General features: G+C 35.6%; 4 protein-coding genes and 1 pseudogene across 7 annotated transcripts; 4 read left to right on the forward strand and 1 right to left on the reverse strand.

Annotated features, from left to right (window-relative positions):
* Window positions 1-2401: 2401 nt before the first annotated feature.
* On the forward strand, window positions 2402-8417 carry LOC105175677 (protein REDUCED WALL ACETYLATION 3). The gene is made up of 16 exons (XM_011098210.3): window positions 2402-2936; window positions 3626-3717; window positions 3906-4043; window positions 4143-4199; window positions 4276-4348; window positions 5024-5182; window positions 5502-5651; window positions 5784-6039; window positions 6209-6324; window positions 6407-6493; window positions 6583-6671; window positions 6790-6852; window positions 6990-7046; window positions 7358-7454; window positions 7562-7720; window positions 8012-8417. Exons 1-15 carry the CDS (start codon window positions 2901-2903, stop codon window positions 7715-7717), a joined length of 1626 nt encoding a protein of 541 aa, XP_011096512.1. The 5' UTR covers window positions 2402-2900; the 3' UTR covers window positions 7718-7720; window positions 8012-8417.
* A 2101-nt stretch (window positions 8418-10518) lies between these two features.
* On the forward strand, window positions 10519-12281 carry LOC105175678 (putative purine permease 10). Of its 2 annotated transcripts, none has more exons than XM_011098211.3 (2): window positions 10519-10797; window positions 11017-12281. In XM_011098211.3, exons 1-2 carry the CDS (start codon window positions 10755-10757, stop codon window positions 12144-12146), a joined length of 1173 nt encoding a protein of 390 aa, XP_011096513.1. In that variant the 5' UTR covers window positions 10519-10754; the 3' UTR covers window positions 12147-12281. The 2 variants fall into 2 exon arrangements, with proteins under 2 accessions (XP_011096513.1, XP_020553893.1); XM_020698234.2 differs by having other exon boundaries at window positions 10773-10909.
* Window positions 12282-12419: 138 nt separating this feature from the next.
* Window positions 12420-14159, forward strand: LOC105175679 (purine permease 21 pseudogene; annotated as a pseudogene).
* Window positions 14160-14485: 326 nt separating this feature from the next.
* RPC14 (RNApolymerase 14 kDa subunit) lies at window positions 14486-16728 on the forward strand. The gene is made up of 4 exons (XM_011098215.3): window positions 14486-14666; window positions 15318-15422; window positions 15858-15934; window positions 16183-16728. The coding sequence occupies exons 2-4, from the start codon at window positions 15322-15324 to the stop codon at window positions 16320-16322; spliced, it is 318 nt and encodes a 105-aa protein (XP_011096517.1). The 5' UTR covers window positions 14486-14666; window positions 15318-15321; the 3' UTR covers window positions 16323-16728.
* A 387-nt stretch (window positions 16729-17115) lies between these two features.
* On the reverse strand, window positions 17116-20463 carry LOC105175680 (UDP-N-acetylglucosamine transferase subunit ALG14-like protein). Of its 3 annotated transcripts, none has more exons than XM_088876578.1 (7): window positions 20150-20463; window positions 19633-19843; window positions 19258-19397; window positions 18804-18950; window positions 18660-18719; window positions 18367-18525; window positions 17116-17490 (listed from the first exon to the last, which is right to left on the reverse strand). In XM_088876578.1, exons 2-7 carry the CDS (start codon window positions 19811-19813, stop codon window positions 17440-17442), a joined length of 738 nt encoding a protein of 245 aa, XP_088732704.1. In that variant the 5' UTR covers window positions 19814-19843; window positions 20150-20463; the 3' UTR covers window positions 17116-17439. The 3 variants fall into 3 exon arrangements, with proteins under 3 accessions (XP_088732704.1, XP_020553894.1, XP_011096516.1); XM_020698235.2 differs by having other exon boundaries at window positions 18353-18525; XM_011098214.3 differs by having other exon boundaries at window positions 18321-18525.
* Window positions 20464-20684: the final 221 nt, after the last annotated feature.

The raw sequence follows: 20684 nt of genomic DNA on the forward strand, positions 1-20684 counted from the left end.
ATCGCATATGTACAAAAAAAAAATAAACCAGAAGCTTAGATTATGTCATCATTATCATATCGTGCCAAAATATCATAAATAATAAAATAGTGTACTAACATAACGTAATTAATTTGCATCGATTGATAAATTTGTGCCAGCGAAAGAATAATTATTAGACACAGATATATATATATATATATGTGTGTGTATAATTAGTGTGTCTTAATTTGCTCAAAAACCGGTGGGGTTGACGTCCCACGGTTCAAAATCAAAGTCAAGCAGTAGCTACATCTCAATTCTCATAAATGTCGGGATCATGTCACCCAAAGATCAAGTCAACTGATCTAGCTATGATCAATTTGTTTGTTAATTGAATCATAAAAATATATACATAGAGCATTTAATTCGAAGATGCAAAAAAAAATTAAGGGAGATGACGTGAATACGTCATGGCTATCGCAGTACCCTTCGAGCTATAATTACTTGTTATTACAATGCGAGTCAACGACAAGACACATTGTTATGGTGTTGTCATTGCTTATGTAATTAAATCCCTATTTATATATATATATATATATATCCCCATTTATAAGAAAATTAAACAAATTAAATAAGATTGTATCAAACTCAGAAGTAGCATGAATATGGCTTTTAATTTTTGGTTAAAAATGTTTGATTGATTCAGAAGAGTGCTACCATTTTTAGTTGGAGAAGGGCATTAATCTGTCATCCCCAAAGTTTGTCTAGTTATATTCAAATTTAATATTTAATTACAAACAAATCATGCATTTTAATATAATGAGAATCGAGTAGGGATCAACTTGAATTTGAACCTAGCTAGGACTCTCTCCTTTGTGAAGGAGAGTGGTATCAATTCAATCAATAAGTTATTGACAGTAAATTACGTACTGAATATTCATTATCAAGGTAAATAACAAACGTGAGTTCTCTAAAATTTATTCTTTTTTATTAATGAAAAGAAAAATGTCCCTTAAAATACTATTATGTTGTATTTGGATTGATCTATTTAGAATTAAAAATTACACATCTATGATAATAAATTCACTGCACTTGTTTAGATTATTCTATGTTTCAAATGATTTGAAATCCTATATAATTCTTATTTTGAGCTATTTTTAGTAATATTACGAGATGCAGTTCAAACTATGAAGTCCTTTGATTTTATTTTATATTTTTCAAATTCCTCATTTGGATTCAAATCTATGCATTCAAACGAGACCTTATATTATTTTTATTTTTGATAAAATTAATGGCCAATAAAATAATAAAATTAAAGTTAATTAATAAGTAGAGGGAGAAAACAAAAAAAAAAAAAAAGGTGAAAGATGGTGTATTGGACGTCGGCCACTTTATGTACCAATAGATCGGCTTAGAAATTCTATTATTATAGTGAAAGACAATTATGTGAATGTGACGTAGTACGCAACCTCCATCCTGCTTGGTAACTAGATTTTATGTCAAATTACAATGAAGTTTTTTTTTTTAAAATTTGACATAGTTAATAATATTTTTTATTATTTAAAAAATTACAATGCTCTTTAATTTCAACAATCGTTTGATAATTTGCCTAATTCATTAATTTTTGTTAGCTTTTTTATTATTTTTTATGATGAATTCATTAACACAATACCCTTGTGAACTATGTATTATAATTTATTTAATTTTAAAAAATTTTATGATCTAAGTGAATACTTTTTTTATAATTTTTTCATTTATATCGTTCGATTTTTTTAACAAAATTTTCATTTTTTAATAAAAGAAAAATTTATAACAATTATAAAATTGACGATTCTAAACCTTCGTTATACTAAAACAAATTATGGAATTATTGTTGAGTATATGTGGTTGGATCTTATTTCTCTTTAAATTATTGAATTATTTGGTATTATTATTTGATGAGAAAGTTGTTAACTGGTCGCATCAAACATGTGCATGTAAATCACAATAATTATGTTTTTGCAGTGAAATTAGTTGGACATTCTAACCATATTATTAGTAAATGAAATGGACATTAATTATTTTCTCATAAAAGAAAATATCTTAATATACATAATCTATAATTATTATGAATTTTCTTCTTAAAGATATTCACCACATTCATTCTAAGTCCAAACTTTAAAGGAGGAACCGAATTAATGTTCTCGACAAATTTATATGAAGATAGTTTTATTTAGAATGGTGAAATAATAAATAGAAATAAATATTCTATGATTTTTGGAATTGCAATATATATACAAAATTTATCACAATTATATATATTTATATTTATAATAAAATATCACGAGGAAGTATTTGTTTGAAATTTATTTTAGTTTTAGAAAATATTAATATATAAATATAATAAAATTTTGGGGTTGATCGTTGTAATTTATGTACAAGTAGAGATAAGTGGTTTACGCGTAAACAAATGGAAACAAGTAGAATGGAATGGAAGGCAGGCAAGTAGTGTAATAATGTTGGTGAATAGGGTTTTTGTGGTGTTGATGTTTGTTGTTTAACGTAGAATGGAGGAAAATTTGTAATAGGAATGAATATGCAGAGACGAAACCTCAACTACCATTGACGGTTGGTCTGAAGTTGAAAAGAGACGTCTCCATTATCAATTCTTGAAGCAAACGACGACGACGACGTCGACGTCATCACATTGCCTCACTGCCTTTTGTTTTCATTCTCATTCGCTTTCTCCTATTCTTTGTTGCTTCAGATCTCTGTTTCCCTCTTCCATTCTAGGGCGCCTTCTTTCTCTTATATATTTCCTTTTTCTTTAATTCCATACACAGTGCCGCTGCCTGTGTATGTACCCACTTCATTGTTGCCATTCACTCGATCGATGACAATTTTCTAGATTTGCGTATTGTGTTGTTGATTATTGGATATTTTTCCATTGTTCGGGGGGAATGGCGGTGGATTCTGGACCTGTGACGCCGGGACAGGTGCGGTTTCGATTTTTGTGATTCCTGGGGTTTTGTTGTTGATCTACTATTTGGTCTTTTACTTGCATTGGTGGTGAATGTTGATTACTGGAGTGCAATTTTGATTTTGATCTTCGCTCTTGATTATTTTGCTGCACTGCAACTGAAAAAGGGTTTTGCTCTGGAGGGAGACGTTTTAGTTCTCTATGTTGTGATGGTAGTCTGAATGAGTTTAGTGCCTCGTAAGGTTTATTGTTGAAAGTTGATTTTAGTAGATAGCGTCTGCTTTCTTGAAATTATTTCAGTTCCTTTATACTTTATTTTGTTAGAAATGATCTAATGTGTTTGTTGAATTGCATCTGGATTTAGTTTTGTTGTTTCAAGTTTGTTTCAACTTTCGTATAGTGCGGGATTTTGATGTGGGTTTGATCACACTTCTCGTATCAAAATTTTCAGGCACTGCAAAGATAAGAATTGCTCTTTAATTGGTATTTACTCGCTCATTTATTTAGGATTTGATGTCTTATCTGATTATTCGTTCAATCCAAGAGCAACCTGTTAGTGGTGGTATCAACTGCATTTTTAGGTTTGCCGTTTAATTTACTCTGTATTACAGCTCGTGCACATCTCTGTTGATTCCTATGGTTTCTGTTTATTTAAATCATTCCTTGCACTGCATGACAACGAAATCTTTACTTATGACTCCCCAGGTGTCATTTTTGCTTGGAGTTATCCCAGTCATTGTGGCGTGGATATACGCAGAGTGGTTGGAATATAAGAAGTCATCATCTCTTTCCAAAGTGTGAGCATTCTTTTCCCCTTCTCATATGGATTTCTTGATTAAAGATACCCCAGATGTTGCAGTTTTACAGCAACCTATGGTTGTATTTACTAAAAGCACTCAGCCCTACAAGATTAAAAGAGAAAAGAAACTATTATTCTTCTTTTAAATGTCTGCTTATGCAGTACTGTTTGATTTCCTGGTCACAGTCATTCAGATAATAATTTGGTTGAATTAGAAAGTGAAACAATCAAGGAAGATGATCGAGCTGCTTTAATGGAAGGAGGTCTTACAAAAACTTCATCTATGAAGTTGCCCAATCCATCCATTAAAACAAACTTAATTAGGTCAGTTTGTTGTAATATATGTTAAAGGCATCTTTGTCTGGATGCTTTTCCAAATACATTTATGAAATCTTTTACCATTTCTTCGGCTTCGCTTTTTAGGTTTTTGATGATGGAGGACTCCTTTTTGCTGGAAAATAGACAACTCTTAAGGGCAATGTAAGTTGTTTGAGCGTATAATTGGTATTAGTTTAAGTTGTCTACTCTTTATGCATGATGTTTCAATCTCATGCAGGGCTGAATTCGGGGGAATTTTGTTCTATTTCTACTTATGTGACCGCACAAACTTTTTTGCAGATTCAACAAAGGTGCTGATTCTTTATTAGTTTCATTTTTCTAAATAGTCAAAGGCTGCAGACTAGTTTTTAACGTAATCTTTTACTAGAAAACTCTCGATTGGTATACATATCTTATCTCTCGATTGGTATACATATCTTATCCTCGACAATAAGTATTTTGTGTGTATTCATTAATGAAGCATACATGTATTCTGTTCTCATTCAGAACCGACTTTTGAGATGCATTCAGACATAAGGTCAGTAAGGGAAATGAAATCTCTGTGTGGTATTATAACTACTCTACATGGCTAGCTATAATGAGGTTCCACTTGACTTGTCAAAGGAAAAGCATGATTCAATCCCTCTAGCATTTGTCCTTGTTCCTGCTGGTTCTGTGAAAAGCTCGGTATACATTCGGCCACATTTATTTTCTTTTGTCCCAATGATTTAATCAAACTGATGCCGTACTTGGTCTATGGCAAGATACTTAGTCACGTTATTCTTCTCAAATTTCAAGAACAATTGCTACTTTTTCAAGTTTCATTATTTTGTATTAGTAGTTCTAATAAAAGTATTGTTGAAAATCAAATAGGGCCTATATCTCTGTCTCACTCATAATGAGTAGTATGTGTTATTGTGTGAGATTACTTAAGTTGGAATTTAGCTGATTAATTTCCTGTTTTTTTTCTTTTCCTTGTTGGACAGAGCTACAGCCGTGATCTCTTCATTTTTCTGTTCCTTCTCCTTATTATAGCTTCAGCAATGACTTCCCTCAAGAAACATAATGACAAGTCCGCATTTTCTGGGAAATCTATACTTTATCTTAACCGCCATCAGACTGAAGAGTGGAAAGGATATATGCAGGCAAGCAATTTGATTACAAATCATTTCTTACTTTTGCCCATGAAATTTGGGATGCTTAATTGTCTGACTATTTCAAGCCTAGCCTCTGATTCTCGATTTTGGGCCAAAATGGAAAAGGAGAAAAACTAGTGTTTCTGCATTTCCAGTTTTTTGTCACAAGTTGCATAAATATTTCTTTTGTTTTTCTGCTGATGGAAATTCAGATTCTTTTCTTGTGTTCTCTGTCAACACTGCATACTGATAATGTCTGTTGCTGCTGTACAAACTCTCTTCCTCATAATGTTTCTGACACTAACTGTTTTCTCTGTGTTTCTGGTAGGTCTTGTTTTTGATGTACCATTACTTTGCTGCAACAGAGATCTACAATGCAATTCGTGTTTTCATTGCTGCATATGTGTGGATGACCGGTTTTGGAAACTTCTCTTACTATTACATCAGAAAAGATTTTAGTGTTGCTCGATTTGCTCAGGTGACAATATAGTTAAATTTCTGTCTTCTTTTTAGTTGTTATTGAATATCAATGAAACAAGTGATGCTTTGCTTTTCCCAGCTTTTGGTTTCTCGAGTGGGTGTTCTAAGTAGGATTTTCTTGTCCATGCAGATGATGTGGAGGCTCAACTTTTTCGTGACATTTTGTTGTATCGTACTTAACAACGACTACATGTTGTACTATATCTGCCCTATGCATACCCTCTTTACTCTTATGGTGTACGGAGCCCTTGGTATAGGCCACAACTATAATGAGATCAGATCAGTGATGGCTCTGAAAATCTTTATGTGCTTTTTTGTGGTTATCCTGGTATGGGAAATTCCAGGAGTTTTCGAGATTTTGTGGAGTCCTCTTACGTTTTTGTTAGGTAGGTGGCATCCTCATGTCCTTGAAGCTTATTCATTTGCTTCACTATTCATACTATATTTATGTTGTTAGGATTACTCGTCATGTGAAGTTATGAATTTTTTTTTTCTAAATTAATTTTCTTATTGACGTTTTAAACACCTGAGAGTTATTTTTCCCCTTAATGACAGGATATGATGATCCTGCAAAACCAGATCTTCCTCGACTACATGAATGGCATTTTAGATCTGGGCTTGATCGCTATATATGGATTATTGGAATGATCTATGCCTATTTCCACCCAAATGTAATGTTTAAATTTTGTTTTATTTTGCCTTTATGCTACTTTTTGCATGAACTCATGATTTCATATGGTTTTGCTATTGCAGGTTGAGAAGTGGATGGAGAAACTGGAGGAGGCTGAGAGCAAGCGGAGACGCATGATCAAGACATCCATCGTTACAATCACCGTAATTGTATGCCAATTAATTTTGTGCACATTTAGGTAATCAGAGTTTCTTACTGCAAATCTTTGACTGATCTTTTCCTAATTATTTGACTTTAGGCTGGGTATCTGTGGTACGAATGCATATACAAGCTGGACAAAGTTTCATATAACAAGCTCCATCCTTACACGTCGTGGATACCTATAACGTGTGTACTGTATTCTTTTGGATTCTACTTGCTATAATAAAATCAATGTCCTTTTTTTTGGCAAACTTTCATCCAAAGGGTTTCTTTCTCATTTGCTTCTGATCTTTATCTTTGTCAGTGTATATATTTGTCTACGAAATTTCACTCAGCAGCTTCGGAACTTTTCTTTGACCCTCTTTGCGTAAGTTTCTCTCGTTCTTTTTCACATCTTCCAGCTGTCTAGCTCTTTGAGGTTGAAATTTCTGGATTTTGGTTAAACTCATTTTGACTCAAATATTACTGGTGGTTTCGTCTCATACCAATGCTCTTTGATACCAGGTGGCTTGGCAAAATTACATTGGAAACTTACATTTCCCAGTTTCACATATGGCTCAGGTCTGTGAACATTTTATAAGTTTGTTTATTGTGTTTTATCTTTCAATGCTTACCATATAACCTCCAAAACTAGTATTAAGTCAGTTTGTGGTTCAGACATCATTAGGATTTGATTCCCATTTTGCCCTTAGTTATATAACCCATCATCTTGACACACTCTTTAACTAAACCAAATCAATGTGTTAGGAAAATATGAGAGCTGTGGATTTCGTATTAGAAACTGCTGGAGCCTTTCAAACAGCATTTTCTCATATTTAGCTAACACATGATCTGAATTGAGGCCTCACAATATTTTCTTAACATATATGCAGATCAAACGTACCCAATGGACAGCCTAAATGGCTGCTCTGTTTTATTCCAGACTATCCTTTGCTCAACTTCATGCTTACAACTGCCATTTACGTCTTTGTGAGTGAATCTTTCTTTCATATGTAAAATCAAAGTATGGAAGTTATTTGACTGATGATATACTGCTTGACTTTTGGATTTCAATGTTTACTATTTCACTACTGCAGATATCGTATCGACTTTTTGAGCTGACCAACACACTTAAGTCAGCTTTTGTTCCGACAAAAGATAATCGGAGGCTGTTCAACAATTTTGTTGCTGGAGCTGCCATCTCTATCTGTTTATATCTTATTTCATTCATTCTTCTCCAGATCCCTCATTAATGAGTAAGTTGTGTATCCGTTCACTGCTAGATTAAATATAATCAATCAATTAAGTTATATATAGACTGAAGCTTGAGTTAAACTATAGTAAACTGCCACTCGGGCTTCTTTAATATGAGCAAGGCTTTTAGCACTGTTGGTGCTGGATAAATAGAGGCCTGGTACTTCGAGCACTGAAATTCAAGACTGTTCAATATTAGATCCCCCTACATAGAATAGTGCCCTTGTTGATGTCATTATCATAAATTTAACTTGCCATTTACACTATTCAGTTGGATGAATACACTTGTACAGGCTTCTGAACAGAGGCTGTGAATGCTGATAGTAAAGAGTGTATTGGTGGGCACATGAGCGGGAGATACGTGGACATTTGAGCACTGGGAAGGTCTTGCCATCAATTGGAATTTTGTGGCAACTTCATCAATTGGAATTCGTCCGTAGTGGATCAGTTGTAGAACGGTATAACCCAGTTTTTGACTTGAACGAGAAAGAAGAGAAACTGGGAGCATTATAGTAAGAATGTTCATAACCACGGTTATATTAATCTTTCTTATTTTTTTATTTTTATTTTATACATGTAACATCACCATATTCCCCCTGTTGTGGGGACTAGTAGTGTATTGCAAAGTATTTTATGGGAACAGCATTATCTGCTTAAATGGTAAAGCAATTCTAATGGAAAATGATGGATTGGTGATCATATGTGTAGCTGTTTCCTGATGCGGTCTGACGATAGATATGAATAGGCGGAATAAGATTTTTCTAGCAGAAGAAAGTAAAAGCATATAATACAGTTTTCTGGGCCGACAGTACACACTGTATTGATTGAAAAACATAAATATCAGAGGATAAGTCCAATTTCAAGATAGATATATATCCACCATGCTTGTATCGTGTATTTCCTGATAATTGAGTTAACGTGGTGAGTTGGATGTCTGTATCAACCAATCCGAGCTTTGACTAGCAGTAGCTTCAGGAGTAGGAAATTTTGTTGTGACCAGCTACCTATGTGCTACTGCTGCTTTCTCTCATAAGTCATAAATGTATTAGGTAACACGTTTCAAGCTTTACCCCCAGTCACATATCATCAATCCCGAGATCACATTTATCACTCAACTGCCCCACCGCAATAATTCAAACTTCTCTCTCTCCTTCTCTCCCCTACTATAAAATCCGATAACTCGATAAAAAGATGACCAAATTAAAAAAATTTCATGTATCCAAAACTCAGTTCAGTATTCGACTATTTTTTTTTTATATAAGTTTGATCGATTTTGATTTTGTGATTCGGTATACTGAATTGACTGAATTTTAAATATATGTATATATTATAGTATAATTTTATAAATATATTACCAGATTTTTATTTATTTTTCAAAAATTCCATTGGTTTAGTTTCGAATCCAATCCAATCAAAAAAAATTCGATTATAACTGAATCGGCTAATTTGGTTTTGTATTAGGACGCCATTTTAGTGTACTGAATTTTCAATTAATTGTATCATCCATTCGATTTGACTTGATTAACTGGATTGTTACACCCTAACTAACGCAATGGGTCGTCGCATGCACGGGATTGGGAAGAACATAAACCAAATGGTTGGTTGGTGCTACAAAGAAATTACAATTTTGCTTGCAAAAGGGAAAATTGTTATATACTTGGGTTACTACATCATTTAAATTACGTGGGATCATATCAAATGTATGAAGAATGTGCTGACATAGCATAAAATTCTGCACTCATCTCAAATAAAAATTTCACTGGGTATTAATTAAAGTGACGTGAAGGAGATCGATCGGACAATTTACTACTTGATCAGGAGTAAGCAATTGCATGAATGAAAGAAAGCAATTATGAGGGGTATGATGATTCTGGCAGTTGTATTTATCATCTAATTCTTTCACAACATGATTCTGACATTGAAATTTCCTGTTATTGCATTTTGATTTCAACTGAAGCCTAAAATATTTTATGCAACAAAACTTGGCCTTTAAAGAACATTATTATCTAAAGTGTACGTTCTTACAATTCGGCCCTGATATCATCAACTGTGCTGTTTTTTGTTTTTTTAAATAAAAAAGAAGAAAAGAAAAAGAGCATAACAGAAGAGAACAATAAACAAATGAATGAAGTTTGAAATTTCAACCGTGCATTGTTAGATTTTTGGCATTTTGCTTCATGATTTAAGGCTCAAAATGATTGTCTTTTCACAACTAATTTTCTTGTTTTTCAAACTTTATGGGCTTCTTTTAATTGGAGAGTACCGTCTTCACAGAAAAATAAGAAAGCGAGGTTCCTATATATGTCAAATTAGGTTCTGACAGAACTGAAGCTGACATTCAGTTGTCGTAATTCTCATGTTTTTTAGCATCTAAAGCATGTCTTGCTTTTGCTCCAATGCACTTTTGTCTTACTGGGAACAAAGTAGTAATAATGGTAATTGGTAGATTAGATGACCTCGACAATGATTTGTTTTTTTGGACTAATGGAATGATATTGTTATTCATTTCTTTCGATGCAAATATTTACATACGACTACAAAAATGGGAATACTCCAACTGTATGCTACTGTAGTTTTTGCATACCCACCGTCAGCATGGACTGTTAGAGAAACAGGAGAGGTAGATGATGAGTAAGGATTCTTGACATTATTCTTAGGTTGTTTCACATCTCATTCAATTCAGAGAATCTTCCAACTGGGCTGCAAAAATCTACCCTAACAAATGCATGAAAGTGATACCACGAAAAAAAAATAAAAAATAATTTTATTTTTATTGATGTATTTGAGGAAGAAGCCCACTTGCGAGTGGCGGTGTTTAAGTCATAAGTGTGAATAAATATGCTGTGGTACACAATTCTTGAAGATACATATCCAAGACTTAGCGTGAGTCAGAGGTCTTTTAATGCCTGATTTGACACCAGCAGACAGGTGACGGCGCCAGCGGCTTGTCTATGTACCTATCTGCAAGAAGAGATATATCAGTTCCTCCAGTCCAGGCCCTAAATTTTCATTGCATTTATAATAGTCTTGATCGCCATGGGAGAAGCTCAACAACTGCCTTTGTCTACAGCTGTGAATGGTGAGATGATCAGTTTCATGTTGAGTTTTCCTGACTGCTGATTGGTCTTATGTAGTCATGAAGTGAACTACAGCTCTTAGTTTAAGGATCTTGATTTGTTTTTGAAGCACTTGTATGTATGCTGCTGTTTCTTTTCTTTCAGTTTATCTTTAGTTTATTTGATGTGTCTGTTGAAATAACCAAGATACTAATAATGGTTTCGTGTAATTGTTTCACCAGGTCTTGAAAAAGATGATCGAGAAGTAGAGAAGCCCCAAGAAAATGGAGAAACGAAGAGAAAGTCTTCCTTCCCGTCTCTGAGACGACCATACAAATGGTGGCTTCAGATGGTCATCTACGCCTTCTTCGTCTTGGCCGGGCAGTCTGTCGGCACACTCTTGGGCAGATTATATTTCGACAACGGTGGAAATAGTGAATGGATGGCCACATTGGTTCAGGTTGTGGGATTTCCAATTCTTTTCCCCTTCCAATGCATCGTCGCCACCAAGCATGAAGACACGGGAACAAACACAACGAAGCGTTTTCCCTTGATTCTTGCCTCAATTTATATATCTCTCGGCATTTTTATGGCTGCAGATTGCATGTTGTATACGATCGGCCTCCAATACCTTCCGGTCACAACGTATACTCTAATTTGTGCTAGCCAGCTGGGATTCAATGCTGTCTTCTCTTACTTCCTCAATCGACAAAAGTTCACTCCTTACATAGTCAATTCCCTTTTTCTCCTAACCATCTCCTCTGTACTTCTTGTGTTCCAAACTGATCCTGGTGATTCCAAAAAAACAACGAAAAACAAGTATGTAATCGGCTTTATATGCACCCTGGCAGCGTCTGCTGGATACGCTTTAATGCTCTCCCTCACTCAGCTTGCCTTTCACAAGGTCATCAAGAAAGAGACTCTGCGAGCGGTCATTGATATGACGATATATCAGAGTGTGGTAGCAACTGTTATCATTGTAATAGGGCTTTTTGGAAGTGGGGAATGGAGGACGCTGAACAAAGAGATGGAGGAGTATAAGTTAGGGAAAGTATCGTATGTTATGAACTTGTTGTGGACATCAATTTCTTGGCAGGCTTTCGGTGTTGGTTGTGTTGGGCTGATATTCAAAGTTTCATCATTGTTCTCTAATGTTATCAGCATTTTAGGCCTGCCTGTGGCTCCTGTCTTGGCCGTGATCTTTCTACACGACAAGCTAACCGGATTGAAGGCTGTTGCCATGTTGCTGGCCATGTGGGGTTTCGTGTCGTATATGTACCAACACTATCTAGATGATTCAAAGATGAAGGAACAAAGAAGATCATCCGATGAAGGAGTTTCTGAAGTTGCTCTTGTAACTGAAAGAGGATAGTTTTGCTGCATCTGTCTGTATTCAGTTCACATTGGTTCATACCAATTGCAAAGAATAATTAATCAGTTACAGGATGAACCAAAGGCATGATGAACATCACCTGTAAAACGCAATACTATTTTGATGTTTTCACAAGACTCACGCTCTCTACCAAACTAACCAAATATTGTTTCCATATTACAATCCTTTTCCTCCTCATAGAATCTCCACTACTACATACACATAGTTTCGTTCACATTATTATCACAAATTCACGTGTACGAGCACAAGGGCAGAAGTGAAATGCTCAATATTAATTGAACTATCCAATGACAATCAGAAGATTTCACAATGATGAGAAACTCATATGATCATGACCAATTATGAGTATGATTTCCCTAAAGCTTTTTTGCCATCCAAAAATAATATTCTTGAGAACCTCAAGAATTGATGCCCTTTTCACTATACTAGGAAATTATGGCACACATCTCCACTTAAACAAGAGCTACATCTGCCAGAATACATCACCTGTTTTTCCAATGCCAAAAGCCTGCCTATCTCTACCTTCGCTGGAAGAAGCTCAAGAAAAGCAACTGGATATCCAAAGTGAGTTGCACCCGTTACCAGAGATCCTCCATTCTGCAGACTCCGCACATCTTTTGGGTCTGATTTTCTGCTAAAACTTTAAGAAGAAAACAGTGACTACAAGACTAGTTTGAGGAGTGCATGGATCTTCCAGTTCAAGAAACCAAGGAAACAAACTCAGACCACCGTGAGAATGGAAATATCAGTTTCAAAAGGATATTCCCTCTGCTAAAACAACACAAAATGTGGTTCCAGATGGCCATCTACTCACTCCTGGTGCTCTCTGGTCAATCAGCCGCAACACTTCTTGGCAGACTCTACTATGAAAAAGGTGGGAAAAGCAAATATATTGCAGCACTTGTGCAGTCTGCCGGATTCCCATTCCTCCTTCCTTTTCTCTACATTGCAGCAAGAAATAATCCAACTATCCAGCAAACAAGCCCATCTAAGAATTTAGCCCTGCCAGCTCTATACATTTGTTTTGGCACTTTTCTTGCATTTGATTGCATGTTATATGCTGTTGGCCTAATGTATCTTCCTGTCTCCACATTTTCACTCATCTGCTCAAGCCAATTGGGATTCAACGCTTTCTTCTCCTACTTCCTCAACTCTCAGAAACTCACACCCCTAATACTAAACTCCATTGTGCTCCTCACTCTTTCCACCGTTCTCCTCATTTTGCAACCGGATTCCTCCACCGGTGCTGTGATTGAGGGGAAATACGCATTGGGATTCATTTGCACTCTGAGCGGCGCTGCTGGTTACGCATTCTTGCTCTCAGCTGAGCAGCTGGCTTATGGTAAGATACTCAAGAGGCAAACCATGAAGGAAATCTTGAATGTGATATTCTACGAGTCGATGGTGACGACTTGTGCACTTCTAGTAGGCCTTTTTGGCAGTGAAGAGTGGAGGAGTTTGAAGAATGAGATGGAGGGATTCCAACTAGGCAAGACATTGTACGCGATGATCTTGTTTAGTGCAGCATTGGCATGGCAGGTGTTTGCTATTGGCATGGTTTCTCTAATGCTGAAGATCTCTTCACTGTTTGCCAATGTTGTTAGTACTATGAATGTGCCGGTTGTGCCAGTTCTAGCAGTAGTTGTATTCCAGGACAAGATGAGTGGGCTGAAAATTGTTGCCATGGTGTTGGCTGTATGGGGCTCTTTATCATATGTTTATCAGCAATACCTTGATGATGTCAAGTCCAGGGCAGAGAATGCTGTTGCCTCTCCAATCCAAGTCATTGCAACTATCCCCTGTGAAAATGAACATTAACCAACAAATTTTGCTACAAGAAAAACTTGGTGAAAGTTCACTTTCAAGAATCGTTTAAGGAGATTTTGATGAATTTCATATGTCCCATCATTCAATCTTTGATTTCAACAAGAATTTCATTTGAGGAAAAGAATTACTACTTTAAATGATGTAAGTTTCTGTTTGTTTAAGGTAAGAGGTTGCAAGTCCAATTAGATTTTCCATTTCACATTTATCACATCTTTAATTACAATTAATATATACACATTATGTATTTAGAAATATAAAATAAGCAGTGTCTAAAAGGGGAAAACAGAGAAAAAAGATCATCATTATAATATTCTTCCACTACTTCGTCATGAGTAGATGCATCGATTTATTGGGCCACAATTCAGTGATGCTTTGGGCCTCCAAATCCTACAGGAATCTATCAAGCCCAATAATGGGTTTAGCCCATTTCGTAAACGGGTCTGGAAACGGACTTTTAAGGCTGTACCCGGGTAGGATGCTAAAACCCATTCAAACATAAAAAGAAAAAGAAGAAGAATTAGAAAGTAGGGTTTATGACCCTAATTTTGATTTCAATTTCTCCGGTCTCTCTCCGGCCGCGTTCTCTTTGATTCATCAGCAACTGAGCCGCTGACCGCTACACGCCAGCCTCGCCACTGAAAGCGCATACTTTCCTTTCCGGTCCCGTTGGATGTATGCCTCTTTTCTCAGAATTATACTCGTATCTCTCTGTATATGCATGGGGCTTTGCCATAATGTTCCTAATATTAGTCGCTCTGTATTCGTTCCATTCCTTCCGTCCACTTTTTCTGGCCTTCAAGAGTGTCAAGATCACTTCTTGAAGTTTAGGGCTGCCGTTTCTTTTCCTGCAATACTTGCTTTATTCATTTCTTTATTTGCGTGTTAGTTGTTTGAGTAGTGGTTTTTCCCATGGTTGCTTTGTCTGGTGGACTTCTTCTAATGTTCTGTGATTTTTAATGGAACAAAAGATGCAAGAGGGTATTAGGTTGTGTGGTGTTCTTTTAGTTTAGTTACTCATAAATCATCAAAGACTGGGGCGTTCATGTTGAAACACTTGTTCTGGTGTTTGCGTGGGTACTTTGTGCTTTTTGATGGAACAAATTATGCAAGAGGCAACTCTGATTACGTTGTTGTTATTGCCTTGCTGTTTAAGATGACAATTTTGGTAAACCATGAACTTTGAATGCAAATTTGCGGGGGAACTTGTCATCTCCTTTGATTTTTCAGACAATAAAATCTGGATGTGTTTTTGAGCTAATATAATTTCCTGTATTAAATGACTATATAGGAGTGTATAGCTTTCAATATTTTTTCATTTTTCAGTGTCATGGAGCACGGGTCATTCCAGGATCAATCACAGGCAACATTTTCCTTTACAGATGAAGATCATACGCTGGCAAATTCACTAAGATATACTCTTAATCAAGAGTGAGTTCTCCAAACCGTTCTTCTGTGTCTTTCCATATACTATATAACATTACTGCTACTGCTAGAGAAATTGAAGAGTTATGAGTGTTATGTGATGAATCCAAGCTTCATTAAGCCATAATTTTGGTTCATGGAGATGGTGAAACAATCAAACATATTTCAAGCTGCTGATGATTGTGTTGGGAGCCTGGGAGGAGACAGGTATAGGTAGTTGAAGAGTCACTGAGTGATTCCCGGAATTCATTTTATTTGTGGGCCAAGATATGTGTGCTTGTTTTTGTAGATTTCCCGCACATTTTTTCATCCTCTTATATAACTGCTCTTTTGTGCATTGGTTTTATGATGCCAGGCAACTGTATGCTCACTGGTCTTATGCCTACTCTTCATTTTCTTAATTCTTAAATTACTAACGAGGAAGTAAAAATTACCCTGCAGCCCCAGGGTAACATTTTGCGGTTACAGCATACCACATCCAGCTGATGCACGGGTGAACATAAGAGTGCAGACAACTGGTAAATTTGTTATAAACATTTTTCTTTTTTCTTTTTCTTTTCTTTTCGTTTTGGTTGTTGGGTAATAATGACATCAAACTCTCTATATATATTGTTTGTAGATGGATAAAGGATGTAACAGGTAGTTTTGGAGTTAACCTTCTTTCTCTCAGGAATTTAAGATAAACCTCCTTTCTGCAAACTTGGGGTTTAACCTCATACATAAGCAATTTAATCAGGATATTGAAGCGATTATATTCTTACTGTAGGTGACCCTGCACGCGAGGTATTGAAAGATTCATGCCAGGATCTAATGCTTATTTGCCAGCATGTTAGAAGCACCTTTGATCAGGCTGTTATGGAATTCAAGAGCAAGAAAGGCCTAGAATCAATGAATATCAGACCATAAGATCTGATCATATCATATTTCCCTGTAGAAAAACTTTTACTTGTCAGTCTATCCACCCCTTATACTCCGCTCATGCTTACAGGTTGGCCAACATGAGTGGGACTGTCAACGTTTTATGCATTTCTCATTGTTGTTTCTTTCCAGTTGCTACTTGTTTGTTTGTGTCACCAGCTCTCAATTTGGCTGGAAAGAGCAAGCCAAGGAGATGATCAAAGTCGGCCATCAATCCAGGGAGTATGCTCAACCCTAGATTGTGATCCAAAAGATTTAGATACCTGGAGAGGAACACTTGGCATTTTCCAAGTTTTAGAGGACTATTTACTAGGCCAAAATGGAAGATATATTATGGAACTCCCATATTGGGTTTGCTTCTCAAGAAATGAAATTATGTTGCAAGTTTGATTAATATTTTGAACTACATGGTCCTCCTTTTAGTTTTGTTCGAAGGGCAACTGATAAACTGCAAAGATGGAAGCTGTAAACAGGATTAGTTATGTGTTGAATAAAACTTTATTTTCAGTAAACTAAAGCAACAAGGTGAATCCCACTGAGGGTCACATTTTACTTCCCAGTAATGGAGCTGGTACAAGGTATGGTTACATCGCCAACGACCGAATCAGCATGCTCCAAAATCTTCTTTCTATGAACAATGGGGAAGCCCATTGACTATGATAAAACTAATCGCCGTGCTTATCCTTTGTGCTAAGAACTAACTGCCTAAACGACAATGAAGAATGAGATATTCTGGTCTCAAACATAAAGCAAAAAATCGAACTTGGGATGAACGAGGAACTATTAAACAACCGTATCAGCTTCTCTAATTAACTCATGGCCCTTAAATATTAACATTATATGAAGTTCTCAAGCAATAAGATTACAGTAGGTCATAAGAAAACATCAAATACAGTTCCATTTGAGTTTTCTATGGTAGAGCTTGAGTTCATATAATGCATCTGTGGTGTACATGCAAGAAAAAGAACTTCGAATAACTTCTTTAATATTTCAACTTTTTTGTATATCACAGGTCAAATGTCCTCGGTTAGTAAATGAACTTAGTATACTCATTTCCATATGGGTCATCCATCGTGTTTTCTCAAGTGAATAAACAGCCAGTTGATTAGCATCTCATCAGAAGTCCAATATTCAGAATTCGCCACCTGAAAGAACCCTGCAAGAATCATACGAAATGGAAATATTCCAAATATCATTCTGAGTCACGGATCAGAAAATTATGTTGCTTCATCTAACTACCACTGAAACTAAAATGGCAGCAGAAATTAGTGAGGTTTTGGTTATTCATTGACTCGAAATTTGTCAAATCACGATGCAAAAAGTTGCACACTTTTTATGCTCCTGTCCAAGCATAGCATTTGCGAGACCAGCTGCCAAACTATACAATCATAACAGTTGGACACTCGATTTGCATGTATAGAAATTTAACATTCAGTTTGAATTCATTTTCTGAGAGTTTTGTTGTATTTTGTGGAGATAAAGAGAGAAAAACAAAGATAAATAAGTATGTATTAGAGATAATATGTATATTTGAATTTGTATTTTGAGATAATTTAAAATAATTATTGTATGTTTAATATTGTATTTTGAGAGACAAAAAATTATTGTTCATTGTCAAATCATGTCTTTTTTATATACATTTTATGTATATGCGTGCATATATATATATGTATGTATGTATTTATGTTAAAATAGTTAAAAACGCCCAGATAAGGTGTTTTTGTATGATGACAAACAATTGCGTATGTTTTGACACATTTCGGAGATAATTTGAAAATGAAAACAAACATAATGTAAGGGTTTCTTTATCATTTAAGGGGTGTACTCGTCTCAAACAAAAATTACCTTCAAATTCAATTGACAAGGTGGTCTACTTAAAGTATATGTAACAGCTTGTCGAAAGCAATACCTAACACTTAAAATTGATATTGACCTAAGCAAAAGGCGAAAAGGTATGTCAAGAGAACATAGTAAAATCATGGGTACCTCACTGAAAGAGCAAAGAATGGAGTCATTACATGAGACGACCTACATAATTAGCCCGAGGATATTTGCTCTTTAGCTGTGGCCATTGCACAAATAACTGATCAGCCATCCGTAGTTTGTAAAGAAGCAACCCACTCAGAGATAGCCTCCTAACTCTAGCAATGCTCTCAACATAGAAAATGGACGACCACCTAATCCCAAAAGCCTGGAAGCAGAGCATTATAATTTGATCAATCATCATATTCCAATTTCCAAAGATAACCTAAGCATTCTATTCAATGCACCAAATAATGGCCCTTTAAAGCGGAAAAAGAAACTGGCTAGCAGAGTTGTCCAAACCTTGAAAAAGAAAGCAATTACACAAAGTGGTATACAAGTTCCAGGCCCATTGCACAGAATCTGCTAGTAAAACAACAAGTCAATCACATAGAATGAAGAAAAAAGTTGCAAACAATAGTGCAGTGAAAATACAAAAAGCATTACCACTTGAGGTCTGATCTTGATCATCAGCCACAATGCATGGGTCAAGGCAATTAAAGTTGTGCCAACTGAAGTTATGTAGGACTGACCAACCTCACGACTTCGGTAAATTTGCATAAAATGAGAAGTTCCTACCAACCCAGCCTCTGACTAAACATAACAAAAAGAAATGAAATGTGCTTCATGAAATAAGAAACAATTATAAGGAGACAAAATCCAATGATAATCAAAATGTTCGATGCGCCTCATTTATTTCTGCTGATATCTCAATCATTCCCAAAATGAAAATTCATCCTGAATGCAGAGTATGTAAAGCTGGAGTATTTTCCAAAGCAGAAAATTCAGGTTTCCAGCCATCTTGGCTAGTTTTTTTCAGTAAAAGTCTGACATTGTAAGTTAAGCCAATAAATAGCCATATAATTTAACAACCCGAAAAGTATCAAATTGCATGCAGTACCTTCTCCTTCAAGGAATCCTCCAGCACACGAGCCTTCTGAAGACTCATATTATCAGTGGCAGCAGCTATATAGTATCTTGGCATAAACTTTTCCATCTGCATAACAGCTAGTAGATTTAACATCTCTGCAGTGTGACCACCTAGATTTTGATCAAATTACAAAATATTAAAATGTGGGATTTGGGAATCAACAAAGCAATAACAAAGTTAAAAATGTCCATGCCCCACGTGGAATCTGAACCTTAGAAATTGGAAATAAAGGATAAACATCATTCCAATTTGATGGGACATATCAAGAATTCCAACTTTGAAGCTGCAATTCCATCACACCTTAAGTAGGATGAGCGAACAGCAGAACAGGAAGAATTTGCATACCTGAACCTAGAACGATTAGAGTACTGAGAGGGCCTGGTGGTGTACTATATAGAGGTTTGCTGCTGCGATATATAATGTAGAAAATCCGGATCACAATCAAGGTAGAAGCACCAATTATGAGCAAAATTGAGGCATTTATGCATCCCATGTCTGAAAAGAAAGAGCCATCTCTATTCTCCATCCCGAAACCTTGTGGACCTTTGGCAACTACCTGCCCATACATATTATTGCTCAAACCATATATACTTGCAATCAAAAAATTGCACAGTTGTTAAAAGCATTAGCATATGCGATCAGTCTCATCCTTAATACGAAAAACAAAGACTTAAAATAAGAAAATAATAATTGAAAGCAAATTTAGAAGTGCTGCCTTCAAAATCTTAAGGTGCAAAAGAATATGAGCGCTGTGGTTTTTCTAGTAGTTCATCCTGTGATTTCTTATAACTAAATACGATCGCTGCATAGAAAAAACATCGATGCAATCACATGTGCAGAATCAGAAAAGAAGAGAACTTACTTGTACTGGACGATCTCCAACTGAACTGGATACAAAATCTCGGGTTTACGTGAAACGAGACTGAGCTTCTTACGATTAACAGTAAGAGAGATTTATCTTAAATTGACAAGAAGATAAAAGGTGTTATCTTGGATGAACCAAAAGATTATCAGAATGGTGGCTGAGAGCAGGGGGTCGCGGCGATGGTCGTTGCCGGCGGAGGGGAATCAGGTAGGCGGAGAGGCAGAGGTCGCAAGAGTGAACCTCCGTTTGGGGACAAAGGGAAAAATTGAAATCCATTTTTGCCCTCAAATTGCAGCTAAAATGTTTCCACTCGCAGCAGAAAATTTCACTTTACCCCCTTTTATCTTTTTTTTTTCTAATTTTATTTTATATAATTGCAATAACTAGATGATTACATTAATTTCTTAAGTAATTAAGCATTACATAAGTTGGATTGATATATTAATATAATAAATATTATAAAATAAATAATAATTACATAAAATAAAATAAGTACCCGCACACTAAGTAAAACTAGATATTATGACATTAA

This window comes from Sesamum indicum, linkage group LG12 (assembly GCF_026168435.1).
Source record: "Sesamum indicum cultivar Baizhima isolate 11 linkage group LG12, ASM2616843v1, whole genome shotgun sequence".
Classification (NCBI taxonomy): domain Eukaryota; kingdom Viridiplantae; phylum Streptophyta; class Magnoliopsida; order Lamiales; family Pedaliaceae; genus Sesamum; species Sesamum indicum.

Coding starts and splice junctions, on each gene's coding strand:
- LOC105175677 (XM_011098210.3), top strand. CDS start 2,901: ATGGCGGTGGATTCTGGACCTGTGACGCCGGGACAG. Junction 6,325..6,406: donor ATGCCTATTTCCACCCAAAT/GTAATGTTTAAA, acceptor TTGCTATTGCAG/GTTGAGAAGTGGATGGAGAA. Junction 7,047..7,357: donor CAGTTTCACATATGGCTCAG/GTCTGTGAACAT, acceptor ACATATATGCAG/ATCAAACGTACCCAATGGAC.
- LOC105175678 (XM_011098211.3), top strand. CDS start 10,755: ATGGGAGAAGCTCAACAACTGCCTTTGTCTACAGCTGTGAATG. Junction 10,798..11,016: donor TTTGTCTACAGCTGTGAATG/GTGAGATGATCA, acceptor TTGTTTCACCAG/GTCTTGAAAAAGATGATCGA.
- RPC14 (XM_011098215.3), top strand. CDS start 15,322: ATGGAGCACGGGTCATTCCAGGATCAATCACAGGCAACATTTTCCTTT. Junction 15,423..15,857: donor AGATATACTCTTAATCAAGA/GTGAGTTCTCCA, acceptor ATTACCCTGCAG/CCCCAGGGTAACATTTTGCG. Junction 15,935..16,182: donor CATAAGAGTGCAGACAACTG/GTAAATTTGTTA, acceptor TTCTTACTGTAG/GTGACCCTGCACGCGAGGTA.
- LOC105175680 (XM_088876578.1), bottom strand. CDS start 19,813: ATGGAGAATAGAGATGGCTCTTTCTTTTCAGACATGGGATGCATAAAT. Junction 18,951..19,257: donor AGGATTCCTTGAAGGAGAAG/GTACTGCATGCA, acceptor TGTTATGTTTAG/TCAGAGGCTGGGTTGGTAGG. Junction 18,720..18,803: donor TCAAGATCAGACCTCAAGTG/GTAATGCTTTTT, acceptor TTTTACTAGCAG/ATTCTGTGCAATGGGCCTGG.